This window comes from Pongo abelii, chromosome 20 (genome assembly GCF_028885655.2).
Source record: "Pongo abelii isolate AG06213 chromosome 20, NHGRI_mPonAbe1-v2.0_pri, whole genome shotgun sequence".
Classification (NCBI taxonomy): Eukaryota; Metazoa; Chordata; class Mammalia; order Primates; family Hominidae; genus Pongo; species Pongo abelii.
Genome location: NC_072005.2, coordinates 24,188,943 through 24,204,460, shown reverse-complemented (window position 1 = coordinate 24,204,460; position 15,518 = coordinate 24,188,943). Strand labels below are relative to the sequence as shown.

Genomic DNA, 15,518 nt, shown 5'->3' with positions numbered 1-15,518 from the left:
GCATAGATGTTGAATACTGTAAGAAATTATTCTTCAAAAGTTTAGTTTGCTTAAGTTTCTTTGCCCTTTTTTCCCTTGCTTTCAAGGCCAGACTTCCTTACTCTCTCTGTTCCCCCTTCCCTGGTAAACCTTCTCGCCAGTTCTTATCTATGGAGCCACATCCCACACCTGCTACCCACTCCGTGAATTACCTCTCCCATCACAGGGGCTGCTTCCAGTGAAACTGATCTTCCTGCCTTCCCACCGGTATAACCGCATTCCTGCACTTTTCAAGTTAGCCAACCGGGTATAGCCAACCGGATTGTGCCATCCAACTCCAGCCAATGAAGACAGGACACAGTAAGATGGACAAGCTGCTTAGAGGTAATAAAAACCCCCTACTTTCCTTTGTTCCTGAGTACTCTCATGGCAACCTACGAGGGGCACCCTCCTGCAGCTTAAGCTTTAATTTCCATGGTAGAGTTATTAATTTCATTTTTGAAACTAAAACTGTTAGAAAAATTCAGCAAAATTACTCGGTGTTCATATAACGAAAGAACATTTTAAGGTGCTTACATTTTATACCTCAGTAAGAAAAGCAAAAGTATGTATTCCTTTCAGACAGTAAATGTATTATTTTATTATTTGTATTAAAAATCATGTAGTAAACAAACAAAAAAGGATACAGAACAAAGATATTCACTGTCAAAATTTTACCCTGCTAAAAAAAGGAACTGAAGTTTTCAGTAATTTATGTAACTCACCAATTATCTACCACATTTTTTGGGGAAATGTATTCATTGTCTACAGCTGAAATTGAAGGGAGTTTTTTTTTTTTTTCTTTTCTTTGGTAGCTACCATTCTAAAAGCTAGATGGAATTCTGTATGAAATCACTCAGCCATAAAAGCACATGCCTGAGAAAATTTCTAAACTCACTCTGAGAAAGATAAAGTAAAAGTTTTCAACAAATAAAATATATTATTAATTTTTGAAACTCACCTTTTATGCCCTTTGTAAATATTTCCTTACCTTTCAAAAGCTCTACTAATAAAATGAAATACACAGTTAAAAAACTGAGGTCAGCTGAGCACAGTGGCTCATGCCTGTAATCACAGCACTTTGGGAGGCCAAGGAAGGTGAGTCACTTGAGGCCAGAAGTTTGACACCAGCCTGGCTAGCATGGTGAAACTCCATTTCTACTAAGAATACAAAAACTAGGTGGGTGTGATGGTGCACACTTGTAATCCCAGCTATTTGGGAGACTGAAGCATGACAATCACCTGAGTCGGGATTTGGAGGTTGCAGTGAGCAGAGATGGCACCACTTTACTCCAGCCTGGGTGACAGAGGGAAACTCTGTCTTAAAAAGATACATAAATAAACCCTAGGTCAAAACAAATGAACAAATCCTTTCAAGGTACAGATATGTTTTACTCATGTATCAAGTCAGGCCATTCAATTAGCTGATTGTCCCGCCCCATCCTGCTCACTTAAGTGCTCAATAACCCCTCTCAAGAGACTGAACTATGACCCAGTGAGTGCCTCAGGCGCATTTTACTCTGCAAGTTCTTACACCACCACAGTGGAGTCAGCTTTTTGGTTTTTGGTGGTTTTTTGGTCTTTTGGAATACTAATTTTTTTTTCTAGAATTTTTGTTACTATTTTTCTGCCCCCTGAAGGAATCCAGGATGCAGAAATTATTTTTCTCCTCAATGCTTGTAGCAATTGGCTGATCAGCAATGTGTCTCCAAGAAATGAAAGCTGGGTTGGGTGAAGACAATATTAATGTCTCAAGGAATTAAGTTTTTTTTAAAAAACAAAAGTGCACCGGGAAATGCCTCTTAGCCTCAGGGCATCCACCTGCACACTTGAGAAGCTACACTCAATAACTCAGGTTGTCCTATGAGAGAAAATGACCCAGGAGCTGATATTCACTAGACACTCTAGCAGACATAGCCACAGTGGGTATCGTGGTTTATCCCCATACAGTACTGAAACCCAGGTCCAAGCTAAAACTGAAGGGTGACTGAAGATACGTCACCCTATGAAGTTTCCAAAAAAAAAAAAATCTTGACCGAAAAACATTCTAAGATATCTGTGACTAGGGAAAATAAAAGAAAAAAACACACAGATATTTTACAATAGTGTCAGATTATTCTTTGCTTTATTCTCATAGGAAATATTTAGAAAAAAAATCTTTTTAAATGTGCCATCAAATGCTTTGTCAAAAAATAATTAATTCACCAGGCACGGTAGCTCCCATGTGTAATCCCAGCTCTTTGGGAGGCCAAGGCAGGAGGATGACTTGAAACCAGAAGTTCAAGACCAGCCTGGCCAACATAGTGAAACCCCATCTCTACTAAAAATACAAAAATTAGCCAGGCGTGGTGCCAGGCATCTGTAATTCCAGCTACTTGGGAGACAGAAATGAGAACCGTTTGAGTCCAGGAGGTGGAGGCTGCAGTGAGCCTAAGTCATGCCACTGCACTCCAGCCTGGGCAACAGAGCAAGGCTCTGTCTCAAATACTTTAAAAAAAAAAAAAAAAATTCATTAAAATAGGTATCAATATGTACACTAAAGGACAAATAGTTGATAAAGTCAATTAGGGAGGAGAAACTGGCATTTGGCAACGTCAGACAAAACTGGAAATTTAGTATTTTACTGCAAGCCAGTCAGGCTGGAGGAATAGGGGATGAGGGGCAGACTTTAGGCCCTGCTTGGGACACTTGTGAAAAATTCAGAGAAAAATCAGTCCCCTGTGGAGTGTGAAAACCATTAAGTGGCAGGAAATTAGATTGAGGTGGCTCTAGTCCCTGGATTTCTACTTCTAAAAAAAAAGTCTAAACTCAAGAGCATTTTTTGGTAAATTACTACATTGGCAGAAACAAAATTCAGGCTTAAAGCTTAACCAACTATAAACTGCCAATTAAGCTCTAATTACATAACCAGGATATTTCCACCTTGACTGTAAAAATTAAGAAACAGGACAGGCGCAGTGGCTCACGCCTGTAATCCCAGAACTTTGGAAGGCCGAGGTGAGTAGATCACCTGAGGTCAGGAGTTCGAGACCAGCCTGACCAACACGGTGAAACTCCTGTCTCTGCTAAAAATAAAAAAAATTGCCAAATGTAGTGGCAGGCGCCTGTAGTCCCAACTACTAGGGAGGCTGAGGCAGAAAAATCGGTTGAACCCGGGAGGTGGAGGTTGCAGTGAGCCAAGATCACAAAACTGCACTTCAGCCTGGGCAACAGAGATTCTGTCTCAAAAAAAAAAAAAAAGAAAATGAAAACGAAACAACAACAACAAAACAACAACAAAATCTACATAACCGTACCTAGCCAATTACGGAATTTGGTTTTATCATGAAACTTATAAAAACCTTTCCTTCCATGGAATACAAATTACAAACCACAGCAAGGTGCTCTAAAATTTTTGAATCACACTTTAAATTACTTAATGTTTTTGCAGTGAGGCCCATAAATTTTTAATAGGAAAAAATGGCCTGAAAACCCTACGGACCAAAGCTCTTCCCATTCATGAACCCGCACCCGGAGTCAGGATTCTGCCCTGACGTTCCTCCCATGGTCCCTGCACAATCTGGGAGAGACGCGGGGCTACTGGTGTAGAGCTGCCCAAAGAGGGCTCCAGGCCAGGGCACAGTCACTGCGCAGAGAAGAGACAGAACGCCCGGGAGCCCTGCTGTCAGCGCAGCAGCCATCTTATGGCTGAAGGGACTGAGGCCGAGCTGGGCAAGAACTCGGGCGCAGATTGTAAAGCTGACTGCCGGGAGGCCTGAGTCCCACCACAGCCGCTTCCCACCGGTTCCAGCCAGCCCCGTTCCCTCTCTCGGGATGTTGGACCCGACACTCTCACCATTTCTAGACTTCCAGGGGGCAGGTCACAGGGCCACAGAGGCTGCGCCCCTAAAAGCAGAAGACACAGAGCAGTGAGGACGAGACCTGGAGCTCCGGCTGGAGCTAGAGACAAAGGCCCCGCCAAATCCCGGAAGCCGCCCTGTTCGCTCCAGCTGCGTGCCTGATTGGACAGTTCCCAGGACAGCGTCTCTGATTGGATAACGTTTGAGACCCCGCTTGCTAAGGCCCTGAGTGACAGAAGATGTCATCAGATGTTGGGCTGAATGAAGAAAGATTGACAGTCTAAGCCTCAGCCTTTTTGAGGCGGAGCTTCCTCCCTGAGCTGAACGAGGCCCATCCCAGAACACGGAAAAATTCTATCTCCTCTTTGCTGTCTCTTTTTTTCAATGTATTAAATATATGAATAATTTTTTTTTTTTGAGACAAAGTTTTGCTCTCGTTGTCCAGGCTGAAGTGCAATGGTGCGATCTCGGCTCACTGCAACCTTCGCCTTCCGGGATCAAGCGATTCTCCTGCCTCAGCCTCCAGAGTAGCTGGGACTACAGGTGCACACCGCCACACCGGGCTAATTTTTGTTTTTTTTAGTAGAGATGGGGTTTCGCCACGTTAGCCAGGCTGATTTCGAACTTCTGACCTCAGCGGATCCACCCGCCTCGACCTCCCAAAATGCTGGATTACAGTCGTGAGCCACCACGCCTGGCTGACTCGATATTATCTTTAAAGCAAAATTAGGAATACCTTTATTCCCCAGATGTTGGAATATCTGGACACTCTTCCGTCTGGTTCTGCTTATTAATTCATTTCCTTAACCATAAATATCTAGAGTCTAGGAATGCCTAACTTACTGAGAATGCAGCCCAGCGAGTCTCAGCATCATTTTCCTAGCTCTCTCTCAAAATGGAGTCGCTGTGGTTTAAATGATTCTGACATATTTTTTGCCTTCTTTTACAAGAGGACCCTTAACCCTAAGAGTTGCAGAGAGACAAAGATTCGTCTTCTGTAACTTTTTCAGGCTGATTAGGGGCGATAATGTTCCTGCCTAACCATTGGTCTCTTGCATTCAGGGTAGAGAGAAATTCAGTCAGACAGTGTTGATATCGTGAAGGTCGTTCACAACTTCGACTTCCAAAAGAAGGTGATATCTGGAAGACTAATAAGCGTCCAATTTAAGAAAGCATTTAGCGAGCTTATCTTGCATTCCTGCACAAAGAGTACAAGCACAATATATTCCACAACAGCAAACAAAATTAGTAAAATTCTTCCAAGTAAACTAAACAGGAAAGCCTTTCAAGAAGTGGGCAGTTGTTGGAACCAAACTGATGTATGGTTGACTGATAGCACATAAATGGCAGAGATGTGAGTGCTTAAAACTTTTATGGCCTGGGTAATGTTATGCAAATAGTCTGGAGCACACAAAACATTTGGTTTTGATCAAAGCATAGGTTTCCTTTTGAGTCTCTGTTTAAATGTCTACATACCCAACAGTTTGTTCGATTATGTAGAGGATGAAGTCTGTGCCCACTCAGTAAATAAGTTACTCTCTGCATGATTTCAACTAATACCCAAAAGTAGAAAGCCAATCTATATCTTTATGTTACCCATCCCTTTCATTTCTTCTGAACAGGAGTCAGAGGTCACTGGCTCGTGGGAATAAATAGGATCAGTCTCTTGTGTTCTGTCGGCCTGTAGGACTTCATAAGAGACAGGTTTAATTTGAGTTAAGTGGACCCAGCTATTTATTCCCAGAATTTTAACTGCAGTTGGGGTACCATAGAGAACTTGATAAGGTCCCTTCCACTTTGGGGAAAGTTGACCTGCTGGGGATCCTTCTTTCCAAGTTTTTAATAGGACCCAATTTCCTGGCTGGGTTATAACAAGATTATCTTCCTTAGTTGGGGAAAGGAGTCTTTGATTTCCATATTCAGAGTGTGTTTTGCACTTGTCACATAATTCTGTAACTTGAAAGTATCCGTGTCTATTAGAACGCATGTAGCTAAAAAAGGCCTTCCATACATTATTTCAAAAGAGCTGAGCTGCAGATTTCCCTTAGAGGCCACTGGAATCTGTAAAAAGGCTACAGATAGTAAAGACAGCCAGGTCTTTGATGTTTCTTGGCATAGCATAGCAAGAGTCCTCTTTTGAGTTTGATTAGCTCTTTTTACTTTCACTGAAGACTGTGGCCTTCACGCTGACTGAAGGCAGTACTAAATTTCTAGGGCTCAAGATATGTTTTGTGTATTTGTCACTGTGAAAGATAGGCCATTATCTCTGTGTAATTTCTTCAGCAGCCCAAATCTAGGAATTTTTTCTTTTCTTTTTTTTTTTTTTTGCAAGAGTTTCACTCTTGTCACCCAGGCTGGAGTGCAGTGACACACTCTGAGCTCACTGCAACCTCTGCCTCACAGGTTCAAGTGATTCTCCTGCTTCAGCGTCCAAGTAGCTGGGATTAGACGTGCCCACCACCACACCTGGCCAATTTTGTGTATTTTTAGTAGAGACGAGGGTTTCATCATGTTAGCCAGGCTGGTCTTGAACTCCTGACCTCAGGTGATCCACCCACCTCAGCCTCCCAAAGTGCAGTGATTACAGGCATGAGCCACCTCACCCAGGGGTGTAATTGTTTCTTTTAGTAGGAGTTTGGGAATCTCAATTGCCTTTTCAGATCAGGTAGGAAAAGCCTCGATCCAAACGGTAAAGGTGTCAATGAATACTAATAAATATTTAAACTCTTTACATGGGGTCATCTGAGTATAGTCTATTTGCCAGTCTTCACCAGGATATGTTCGTCTATGCTGAATAGGCCTTACTAAAGGAGGAGGTAAACATTGGTCATTTGGGTTATTCCCAACACATAGTTCACAGGCTTAAGTGACCTGGTTTACTGTTTTAAGTAATCCTTTTTCTATAACAAGCTAAGACATTATTTGAAACAGGGAATCTCTTCCCATATGGGTAGAGTCATGCAAATGTTTAACTATTTTTCATTGATTAGCACCTCATATCAATAGTTTATCAGGAGTGTCTAGCAAAATGCCTGCTATTTCAATAAGTGTCCCCCTGTCATCCACCGGTGTCCTTTAGCTTCTAGGACTCCTTGTACTTGGTGTGGGTTTTAACTTCCAGGTGTTGTTCTACAGCCAGTTTATTGGATTCATCTACCAAAAGAGAAGTTGCTGCAACTGCCCTGAGGCATCCAGGCATGATAAGAAAGTTGTGTAAGAAAACTAAGGTCTCTGAAAAACAGCATAGAGAATAGGTAAAATGGCATTTATGGGCTTGTCAGTCTACCCCTGTGACCATGAAGTTTTGGGGCAACAGAGACCCATTATAATGGGTCAAAACAGAGTAAGCCATCCAGAAGAAAGTTAATATTCTTTTTTCTTTTCTTTTTCTTTTTCTTTTTTTTTTTTGAGATAGAGTCGCACTCTCTTGCCCAGGCTGGAGTGCAGTGGCACAATCTCAGCTCACCGCAACCTCTGCCTCTTGGATTCCAGCAATTTCCAGATTTTTTTTTTTTTTTTTTTTTTGTATTTTTAGTAGAGATGGGGTTTCACCATGTTGGCCAGGCTACTTGCAAACTCCTGACCTCAAGTGATCCTCCCATCTTGGCCTCCCAAAGTGCTAGGATTACAGGTGTGAGCCACCGCACCTGGCAAAAGTTAATATTCTTACCTGCCATGGCAAAGGTTACTGAGGCTTCTCCAGATATATGGCTAGTTGTCTGATGGAAGCTGTGGTGGAAGGTCTCAGGACCTGTCATTTTTGGGCACTTGCCTGGCTGTTAACCCATCATTAGTTTGGGTGCTGAGGGCTCTCTTCAGAACACTGGACTATCCCTCTTCCAATGGCCTGTTTTCTTACAGCGTGCACACTAATTTATGCCCAAAGCACAGTGACTCAGATGCCCAGCTTTGGGCTTTTCACCTTTCAGCTTCCCTTGTTTAAGCCAAGACCTAGGAGGGCAACCCCACACGGGAAGTAAGCTTAAGGTCGCAGCCAAGAGCTGCACCTTGTGGAGGTCCTTCTACCTCTTTCTCCTTCCTCCACTTTGCCCCTGTTATTAAAAACTAAAAATGCCATAACCAAAGCTGTTCATAGAAGTTTTGGGACCCATAGCTGCTTTTACTAGTTTTCTGTGGATATCAGGGGCAGACTGGGTTAGAAAATGGACTCCCAGAGGGTTTATCTTTACCTTGAGGCAGGATCCATGTTAGCATATTTCCTGATTGCCTCAACTAAATGCTATTGAAACAAAGCTGGATTCTCATCTTTGCCCTGAGAAACTTCCTTAACCTTTTCATTGTTAACAGGATTTTTCTTACATTTCTTCATCTCTTCCAACAAACAAGTGACCATATGATCTCTTCTCCCAAGTCCTCACTGCCCCCTTTGATATTCCATCATAGATCTTGATCTGGAACTGCTATACCTCCTGTCTGATATATATTATGGTTCAGGCTGCAAGCCAATACCTCATCTGCATGGGTCTTAGCTGTCCCCAAAATGCATTGTTTCTCTTCCACTGTACAACACAGAGACAAAAAAACATACAGATCCTGCCAAGTTAAAGTATAGGTCAGAATTAACTTTTCAAACTCATCTACGAATTTGTCTGGATCTTCAGAGAAATGACCAAACTTGTCTTATTATAGAGCCAAACCAGACAGAGAAAAGTGGACATGTCCTCTCACAATGCCTTCTTCCCCATTTGCAACCTCTCTAAGTGGACAGAGATTTCCTTTTGGAGGTTGATAGGCAGCTCCACTACTAGTAGTACCCGGTGGGCTCCATTCTTCAGGGCGTGGTGGGTGTAGAGAGGAACTAGAAGGGTAAGGAGGAGGGACAAAGGGTTCTCAATAGAACTTTCAGGTGAACTAAGGGCAGATAAGACTGACACATCTGAACCTTCAGACCTGACAGAAAGAGGTTCCGCTTCACCCAAAAATGCTCACTGAATCAAGTGGCAGGGAGATTGCAATAAAGGATTATATTGTCTAACTCTTTTTATTCTATTTCTCTCATGAAACATGCCCATGCCTTCTGCAGGGTTTTATTCTGACTGAGCAGCAAAAATGCTTGAACTTACGATATTTTATCCCATTTTCCCTACCACGTACACAACAAATCGAGTTGAACTATAGTATAAGTACCCATTAGAGGCATTTTTTCTTGTATCATTCTAAAATTATTTGCTGATTTTCCATGCATATCATCCTTAAGAAAGCACACACTCTTAACCCAATCTGTAATCCCTGTTCCTGAGGTTTTGGTAACCTGATGTTTCTCTTTTGTTGTAGACAGCCCTGAAGATGAGTTTTCACCCCAGAGAACAGAATGACAAAAGGCCAAGATGTGGTTGAAACAGCTGGTGAGAGACATTGGGTGAGGAAAGGCCAGGCTTGCCAAGCATTCAGACACACCTGTGCAACAGTCCTTGCAATTAGGAGCCAGGCGCCAATGAGTTTCTCACATGTGTCTTTGAACTATGCTAGGCCATGCTGTTGATTAGTTTCCTCTACTGAGCAGGTAGCTTATAGTCGGAGTATTTACACCCAGGAGAATGTTCCAGGCCAGCCCTGAGTCAACTTAAAATAATCAAAAAGTTAAAATGTAATCTGAAATATGTTTACTCAAGGTCTGATATTGAGGATGGCCACCAGGAGGACAGATTTAAATTGCCCTGAATATATATTTCAATTAACAACCATTGAAAGTGAGTCTTTTCGGCAGGGGTTGCAATCCTAGTCTCTGATAAAACAGACTTTAAACCAACAAAGATCAAAAGAGACAAAGAAGGCCATTACATAATGGTAAAGGGATTAATTCAACAAGAAGAGCTAACTATCCTAAATATATATGCACCCAATACAGGAGCACCCAGATTCATAAAGCAAGTCCTGAGTGACCTACAAAGAGACTTAGACTCCCACACATTAATAATGGGAGACTTTAACACCCCACTGTCAACATTAGACAGATCAACGAGACAGAAAGTCAACAAGGATACCCAGGAATTGAACTCAGCTCTGCACCAAGCGGACCTAATAGACATCTACAGAACTCTCCACCCCAAATCAACAGAATATACATTTTTTTCAGCACCACACCACACCTATTCCAAAATTGACCATATACTTGGAAGTAAAGATCTCCTCAATAAATGTAAAAGAACAGAAATTGTAACAAACTGTCTCTCAGATCACAGTGCAATCAAGCTAGAACTCAGGATTAAGAATCTCACTCAAAACCGCTCAACTACGTGGAAACTGAACAACCTGCTCCTGAATGACTACTGGGTACATAACGAAATGAAGGCAGAAATAAAGATGTTCTTTGAAACCAACGAGAACAAAGACACAACATACCAGAATCTCTGGGATGCATTCAAAGCAGTGTGTAGAGGGAAATTTATAGCACTAAATGCCCACAAGAGAAAGCAGGAAAGATCCAAAATTGACACCCTAACATCACAATTAAAAGAACTAGAAAAGCAAGAGCAAACACGTTCAAAAGCTAGCAGAAGGCAAGAAATAACTAAAATCAGAGCAGAACTGAAGGAAATAGAGACACAAAAAACCCTTCAAAAAATAAATGAATCCAGGAGCTGGTTTTTTGAAAGGATCAACAAAATTGATAGACCGCTAGCAAGATTAATAAAGAAAAAAAGAGAGAAGAATCAAATAGATGCAATAAAAAATGATAAAGGGGATATCACCACCGATCCCACAGAAATACAAACTACCATCAGAGAATATTACAAACACCTCTATGCAAATAAACTAGAAAATCTAGAAGAAATGGATAAATTCCTCAACACATACACCCTCCCAAGACTAAACCAGGAAGAAGTTGAATCTCTGAATAGACCAATAACAGGAGCTGAAATTGTGGCAATAATCAATAGCTTACCAACCAAAAAAAGTCCAGGACCAGATGGGTTCACAGCCGAATTCTACCAGAGGTACAAGGAGGAGCTGGTACCATTCCTTCTGAAACTATTCCAATCAATAGAAAAAGAGGGAATCCTCCCTAACTCATTTTATGAGGCCAGCATCATCCTGATACCAAAGCCTGGCAGAGACACAACAAAAAAAGAGAATTTTAGACCAATATCCTTGATGAACATTGATGCAAAAATCCTCAATAAGATACTGGCAAACAGAATCCAGCAGCACATCAAAAAGCTTATCCACCATGATCAAGTGGGCTTCATCCCTGGGATGCAAGGCTGGTTCAATATACGCAAATCAATAAATGTAATCCAGCATATAAACAGAACCAAAGACAAAAACCACATGATTATCTCAATAGATGCAGAAAAGGCCTTTGACAAAATTCAACAACCCTTCATGCTAAAAACTCTCAATAAATTAGGAATTGATGGGACGTATCTCAAAATAATAAGAGCTATTTATGACAAACCCACAGCCAATATCGTACTGAATGGGCAAAAACTGGAAGCATTCCCTTTGAAAACTGGCACAAGACAGGGATGCCCTCTCTCGCCACTTCTATTCAACATAGTGTTGGAAGTTCTGGCCAGGGCAATTAGGCAGGAGAAGGAAATCAAGGGTATTCAATTAGGAAAAGAGGAAGTCAAATTGTCCTTGTTTGCAGATGACATGATAGTATATCTAGAAAACCCCATTGTCTCAGCCCAAAATCTCCTTAAGCTGATAAGCAACTTCAGCAAAGTCTCAGGATACAAAATCAATGTGCAAAAATCACAAGCATTCTTATACATCAATAACAGACAAACAGAGAGCCAAATCATGAGTGAACTCCCATTCACAATTGCTTCAAAGAGAATAAAATACCTAGGAATCCAACTTACAAGGGATGTGAAAGACCTCTTCAAGGAGAACTACAAACCACTGCTCAAGGAAATAAAAGAGGATACAAACAAATGGAAGAACATTCCATGCTCATGGGTAGGAAGAATCAATATCATGAAAATGGCCATCCTTCCCAAGGTAATTTACAGATTCAATGCCATCCCCATCAAGCTACCAATGACTTTCTTCACAGAATTGGAAAAAACTACTTTAAAGTTCATATGGAACCAAAAAAGAGCCCGCATCACCAAGTCAATCCTAAGCCAAAAGAACAAAGCTGGAGGCATCACACTACCTGACTTCAAACTATACTACAAGGCTACAGTAACCAAAACAGCATGGTACTGGTACCAAAACAGAGATATAGATCAATGGAACAGAACAGAGCCGTCAGAAATAATGCCAAATATCTACAAGTATCTGATCTTTGACAAACCTGACAAAAACAAGAAATGGGGAAAGGATTCCCTATTTAATAAATGGTGCTGGGAAAGCTGGCTAGCCATATGTAGAAAGCTGAAACTGGATCCCTTCCTTACACCTTATACAAAAATCAATTCAAGATGGATTAAAGACTTAAATGTTAGACCTAAAACCATAAAAACCCTAGAAGAAAACCTAGGCATTACCATTCAGGACATAGGCATGGGCAAGGACTTCATGTCTAAAACACCAAAAGCAATGGCAACAAAAGCCAAAATTGACAAATGGGATCTAATTAAACTAAAGAGCTTCTGCACAGCAAAGGAAACTACCATCAGAGTGAACAGGCAACCTACAAAATGGGAGAAAATTTTCGCAACCTACTCATCTGACAAAGGGCTAATATCCAGAATCTACAATGAACTCCAACAAATTTACAAGAAAAAAACAAACAACCCCATCAAAAAGTGGGCAAAGGACATGAACAGACACTTCTCAAAAGAAGACATTTATGCAGCCAAAAAACACATGAAAAAATGCTCATCATCACTGGCCATCAGAGAAATGCAAATCAAAACCACAATGAGATACCATCTCACACCAGTTAGAATGGCAATCATTAAAAAGTCAGGAAACAACAGGTGCTGGAGAGGATGTGGAGAAATAGGAACACTTTTACACTGTTGGTGGGACTGTAAACTAGTTCAACCCTTGTGGAAGTCAGTGTGGCGATTCCTCAGGGATCTAGAACTAGAAATTCCATTCGACCCAGCCATCCCATTACTGGGTATATACCCAAAGGACTATAAATCATGCTGCTATAAAGACACATGCACACGTATGTTTATTGCTGCATTATTCACAATAGCAAAGACTTGGAACCAACCCAAATGTCCAACAATGATAGACTGGATTAAGAAAATGTGGCACATATACACCATGGAATACTATGCAGCCATAAAAAATGATGAGTTCACGTCCTTTGTAGGGACATGGATGAAACTGGAAATCATCATTCTCAGTAAACTATCGCAAGAACAAAAAACCAAACACCGCATATTCTCACTCATAGGTGGGAATTGAACAATGAGAACACATGGACACAGGAAGGGGAACATCACACTTTGGGGACTGTTGTGGGGTGGGGGGAGGGGGGAGGGATAGCATTGGGAGATATACCTAATGCTAGATGACAAGTTGGTGGGTGCAGCGCACCAGCATGGCACATGTATACATATGTAACTTACCTGCACATTGCGCACATGTACCATAAAACCTAAAGTATAATAATGATAATAATAATAATAATAATAAAAGACAAAAAAAAAAAAAAAAAAAAAAAAAAAAAAAAAAAAAAAAAGAAAGTGAGTCTTTTCAAAAAAGTCAGAAGCCAGTCCCTAAGTTGTTTACCAAGAATTCATATTTAAATGCATAAGCTATTGATTGGCTACATATATTCTTTTGTTTTAGAAATTTCAGAATAAAGAAATAATGGGTGAGACTGCTAGTCAGAAACAAAATGTCTTTAAACAATTGCCCCTAATCCCAGCACTTTGGGAGGCCAAAGTGGGTGGATCACCTGAGGTCAACATTTCAAGACCAGTCTGACCAACATGGTGAAATCCCATCTCTTCTAAAACTACAAAAAAAACAAAAAAATTAGCCAGGCCTAGTGGCACACACCTATAATCCCAGCTACTCTGGAGGTGAAGAAAGAGAATCGTTTGAACCAGGGGGTGTAGGTTGCAGTGGGCTGAGATTGTGCCATTGCACTCCAGCCCGGCAACAGTGCAAGACTCTGTCTCAAAAAAAAAAAAAAGAAAGAAAGAAATTAGTCACTGTATTAACTCTGGGGGCATGATCACATATGACAGTCAGAATTTTTACTGTGGACTGCACTCACCTGTGAAATCAGTATCTCTCCAGTGGGCACTGTCCATGTGTCAGGGTGACAATGCTAACATTTGGTAGGTTGTGCATATGGGAAACACAGTCTCACCTGTGTGCTTGGTCCTGTGATGACACTTTCTGTACCATCCAAAGACTTAATATAAATGTGAAAGAATGGTAATTCTTTATGATGTTATTATCTAGAGAAGACGCAGGAATATACCCATTTCTCTAAGTTTAGTTACAAGTGCCAGTATCTCTCCTTTTGGCTGATTCATGGTATTAGTGTCATCATCACAACTGTGAGCTTGGGTAACGTATATGTCACAACCCAAACTGTGAGTAGAAAGAAAACAAAAGACTAACATCACCTGGGTGCTGGGTCAGAAATATGTCACAATTTTTCCAGGGCAGAGACCAGGCAGAGAGTAATATCACCTGGTTTCCTGGCCAGGGTTATGTTACAATTTTCTCCAGAAAGCAGGGCACAAACAGCAAAGACACATTACCTGGGTAATGGGCCAGCTATATGTCACAATTTCTTCTGCAGGTAAGACCTGGGTACAAGAAAACCACCACCTGGTTGCTGAACCCAGAGGTATATCACAATCTTCTGCATGGGCATGATGCAGATGCAAGAGGAAAGTCACACCTCAAAGTAATGGATGCAGAGATATGTCACAAGGCCTCTAGTGGGCAGGGCCCAGGCACTTGATTTGACCCAGCAATATGTTTTAATACCTAAAATACATGGGGCCAATTTGAAAGAGGAGAGTGATAAGGGCTGGTGCAGTGGCTCATGCCTATAATCCCAGCACTTTGGGAGGCTGACGCTGGCAGATCGCTTGAGGTCAGGAGTTGGAGACCAGACTGGCAAACATGGCAAAACCCCATCTCTACTAAAAATACAAAAATTAGCCAGCTGTGGTAGCACACACCTGTAATCCCAGCTACTCGGGAGGTTAGGGCAGGAGAATCACTTGAACCTGGGAGATGGAGGTTGCAGTGAGCCATGATCACACCACTGCACTCCAGCTTGGGATACAAAGTGAGACGTCATCTCAAAAAAAAAAAAGAAAAGAAAAAAGAGGATGATATCACCAGATGCTGGGTCCAGTGATATGTCACAATCCTCCCTTTATACAGGGCTCAGGTAGAAAAGGAGAGTTACATCACTTAGGTGATAAAATATGTCATAATTCCCCTATTGGAAGGGCTCATGTGGGAGAGTTAGATCACATAGGTGTTGGACCCAGCCATATTTCAATATACACAGTTTTTAACATATACAATATACAATTTGTATATTGAAATGTGGCTGGACCCAACACCTAGGTGATGTGACTTTTGAAATATGCCCTTTTTGGGCAGAGCCCAAGCACTAGAAGAGAGTAACATCACCTTATTGCTAGGTCAAAAAAAATGGGACAATACTTCCTGAAAAATGAAGAGCCCATGCAGCAGTCTACCTAAATTAGAGCTTCAGAGATATGTCAAAACACCCTGTGTGGGCAA

General features: G+C 41.4%; 1 protein-coding gene and 1 long non-coding RNA gene across 2 annotated transcripts in view; one reads left to right on the top strand and one right to left on the bottom strand.

Annotated features, from left to right (window-relative positions):
* Positions 1 to 4,098, bottom strand: part of LOC100455737 (zinc finger protein 726) — a 28,605-nt gene extending 24,507 nt beyond the window's left edge. Inside the window, 1 exon segment of the mRNA XM_009253096.4 lies at positions 3,854 to 4,098. Within this exon segment, the coding sequence (XP_009251371.4) occupies positions 3,854 to 3,856 (3 nt within the window). The 5' untranslated portion in view covers positions 3,857 to 4,098.
* Positions 149 to 9,580, top strand: LOC134760706 (uncharacterized). Its single transcript, XR_010138598.1, has 2 exons — positions 149 to 363; positions 9,153 to 9,580. It is a non-coding gene; the product is annotated as an uncharacterized LOC134760706 (long non-coding RNA).
* The last annotated feature ends 5,938 nt before the right edge of the window (positions 9,581 to 15,518 follow it).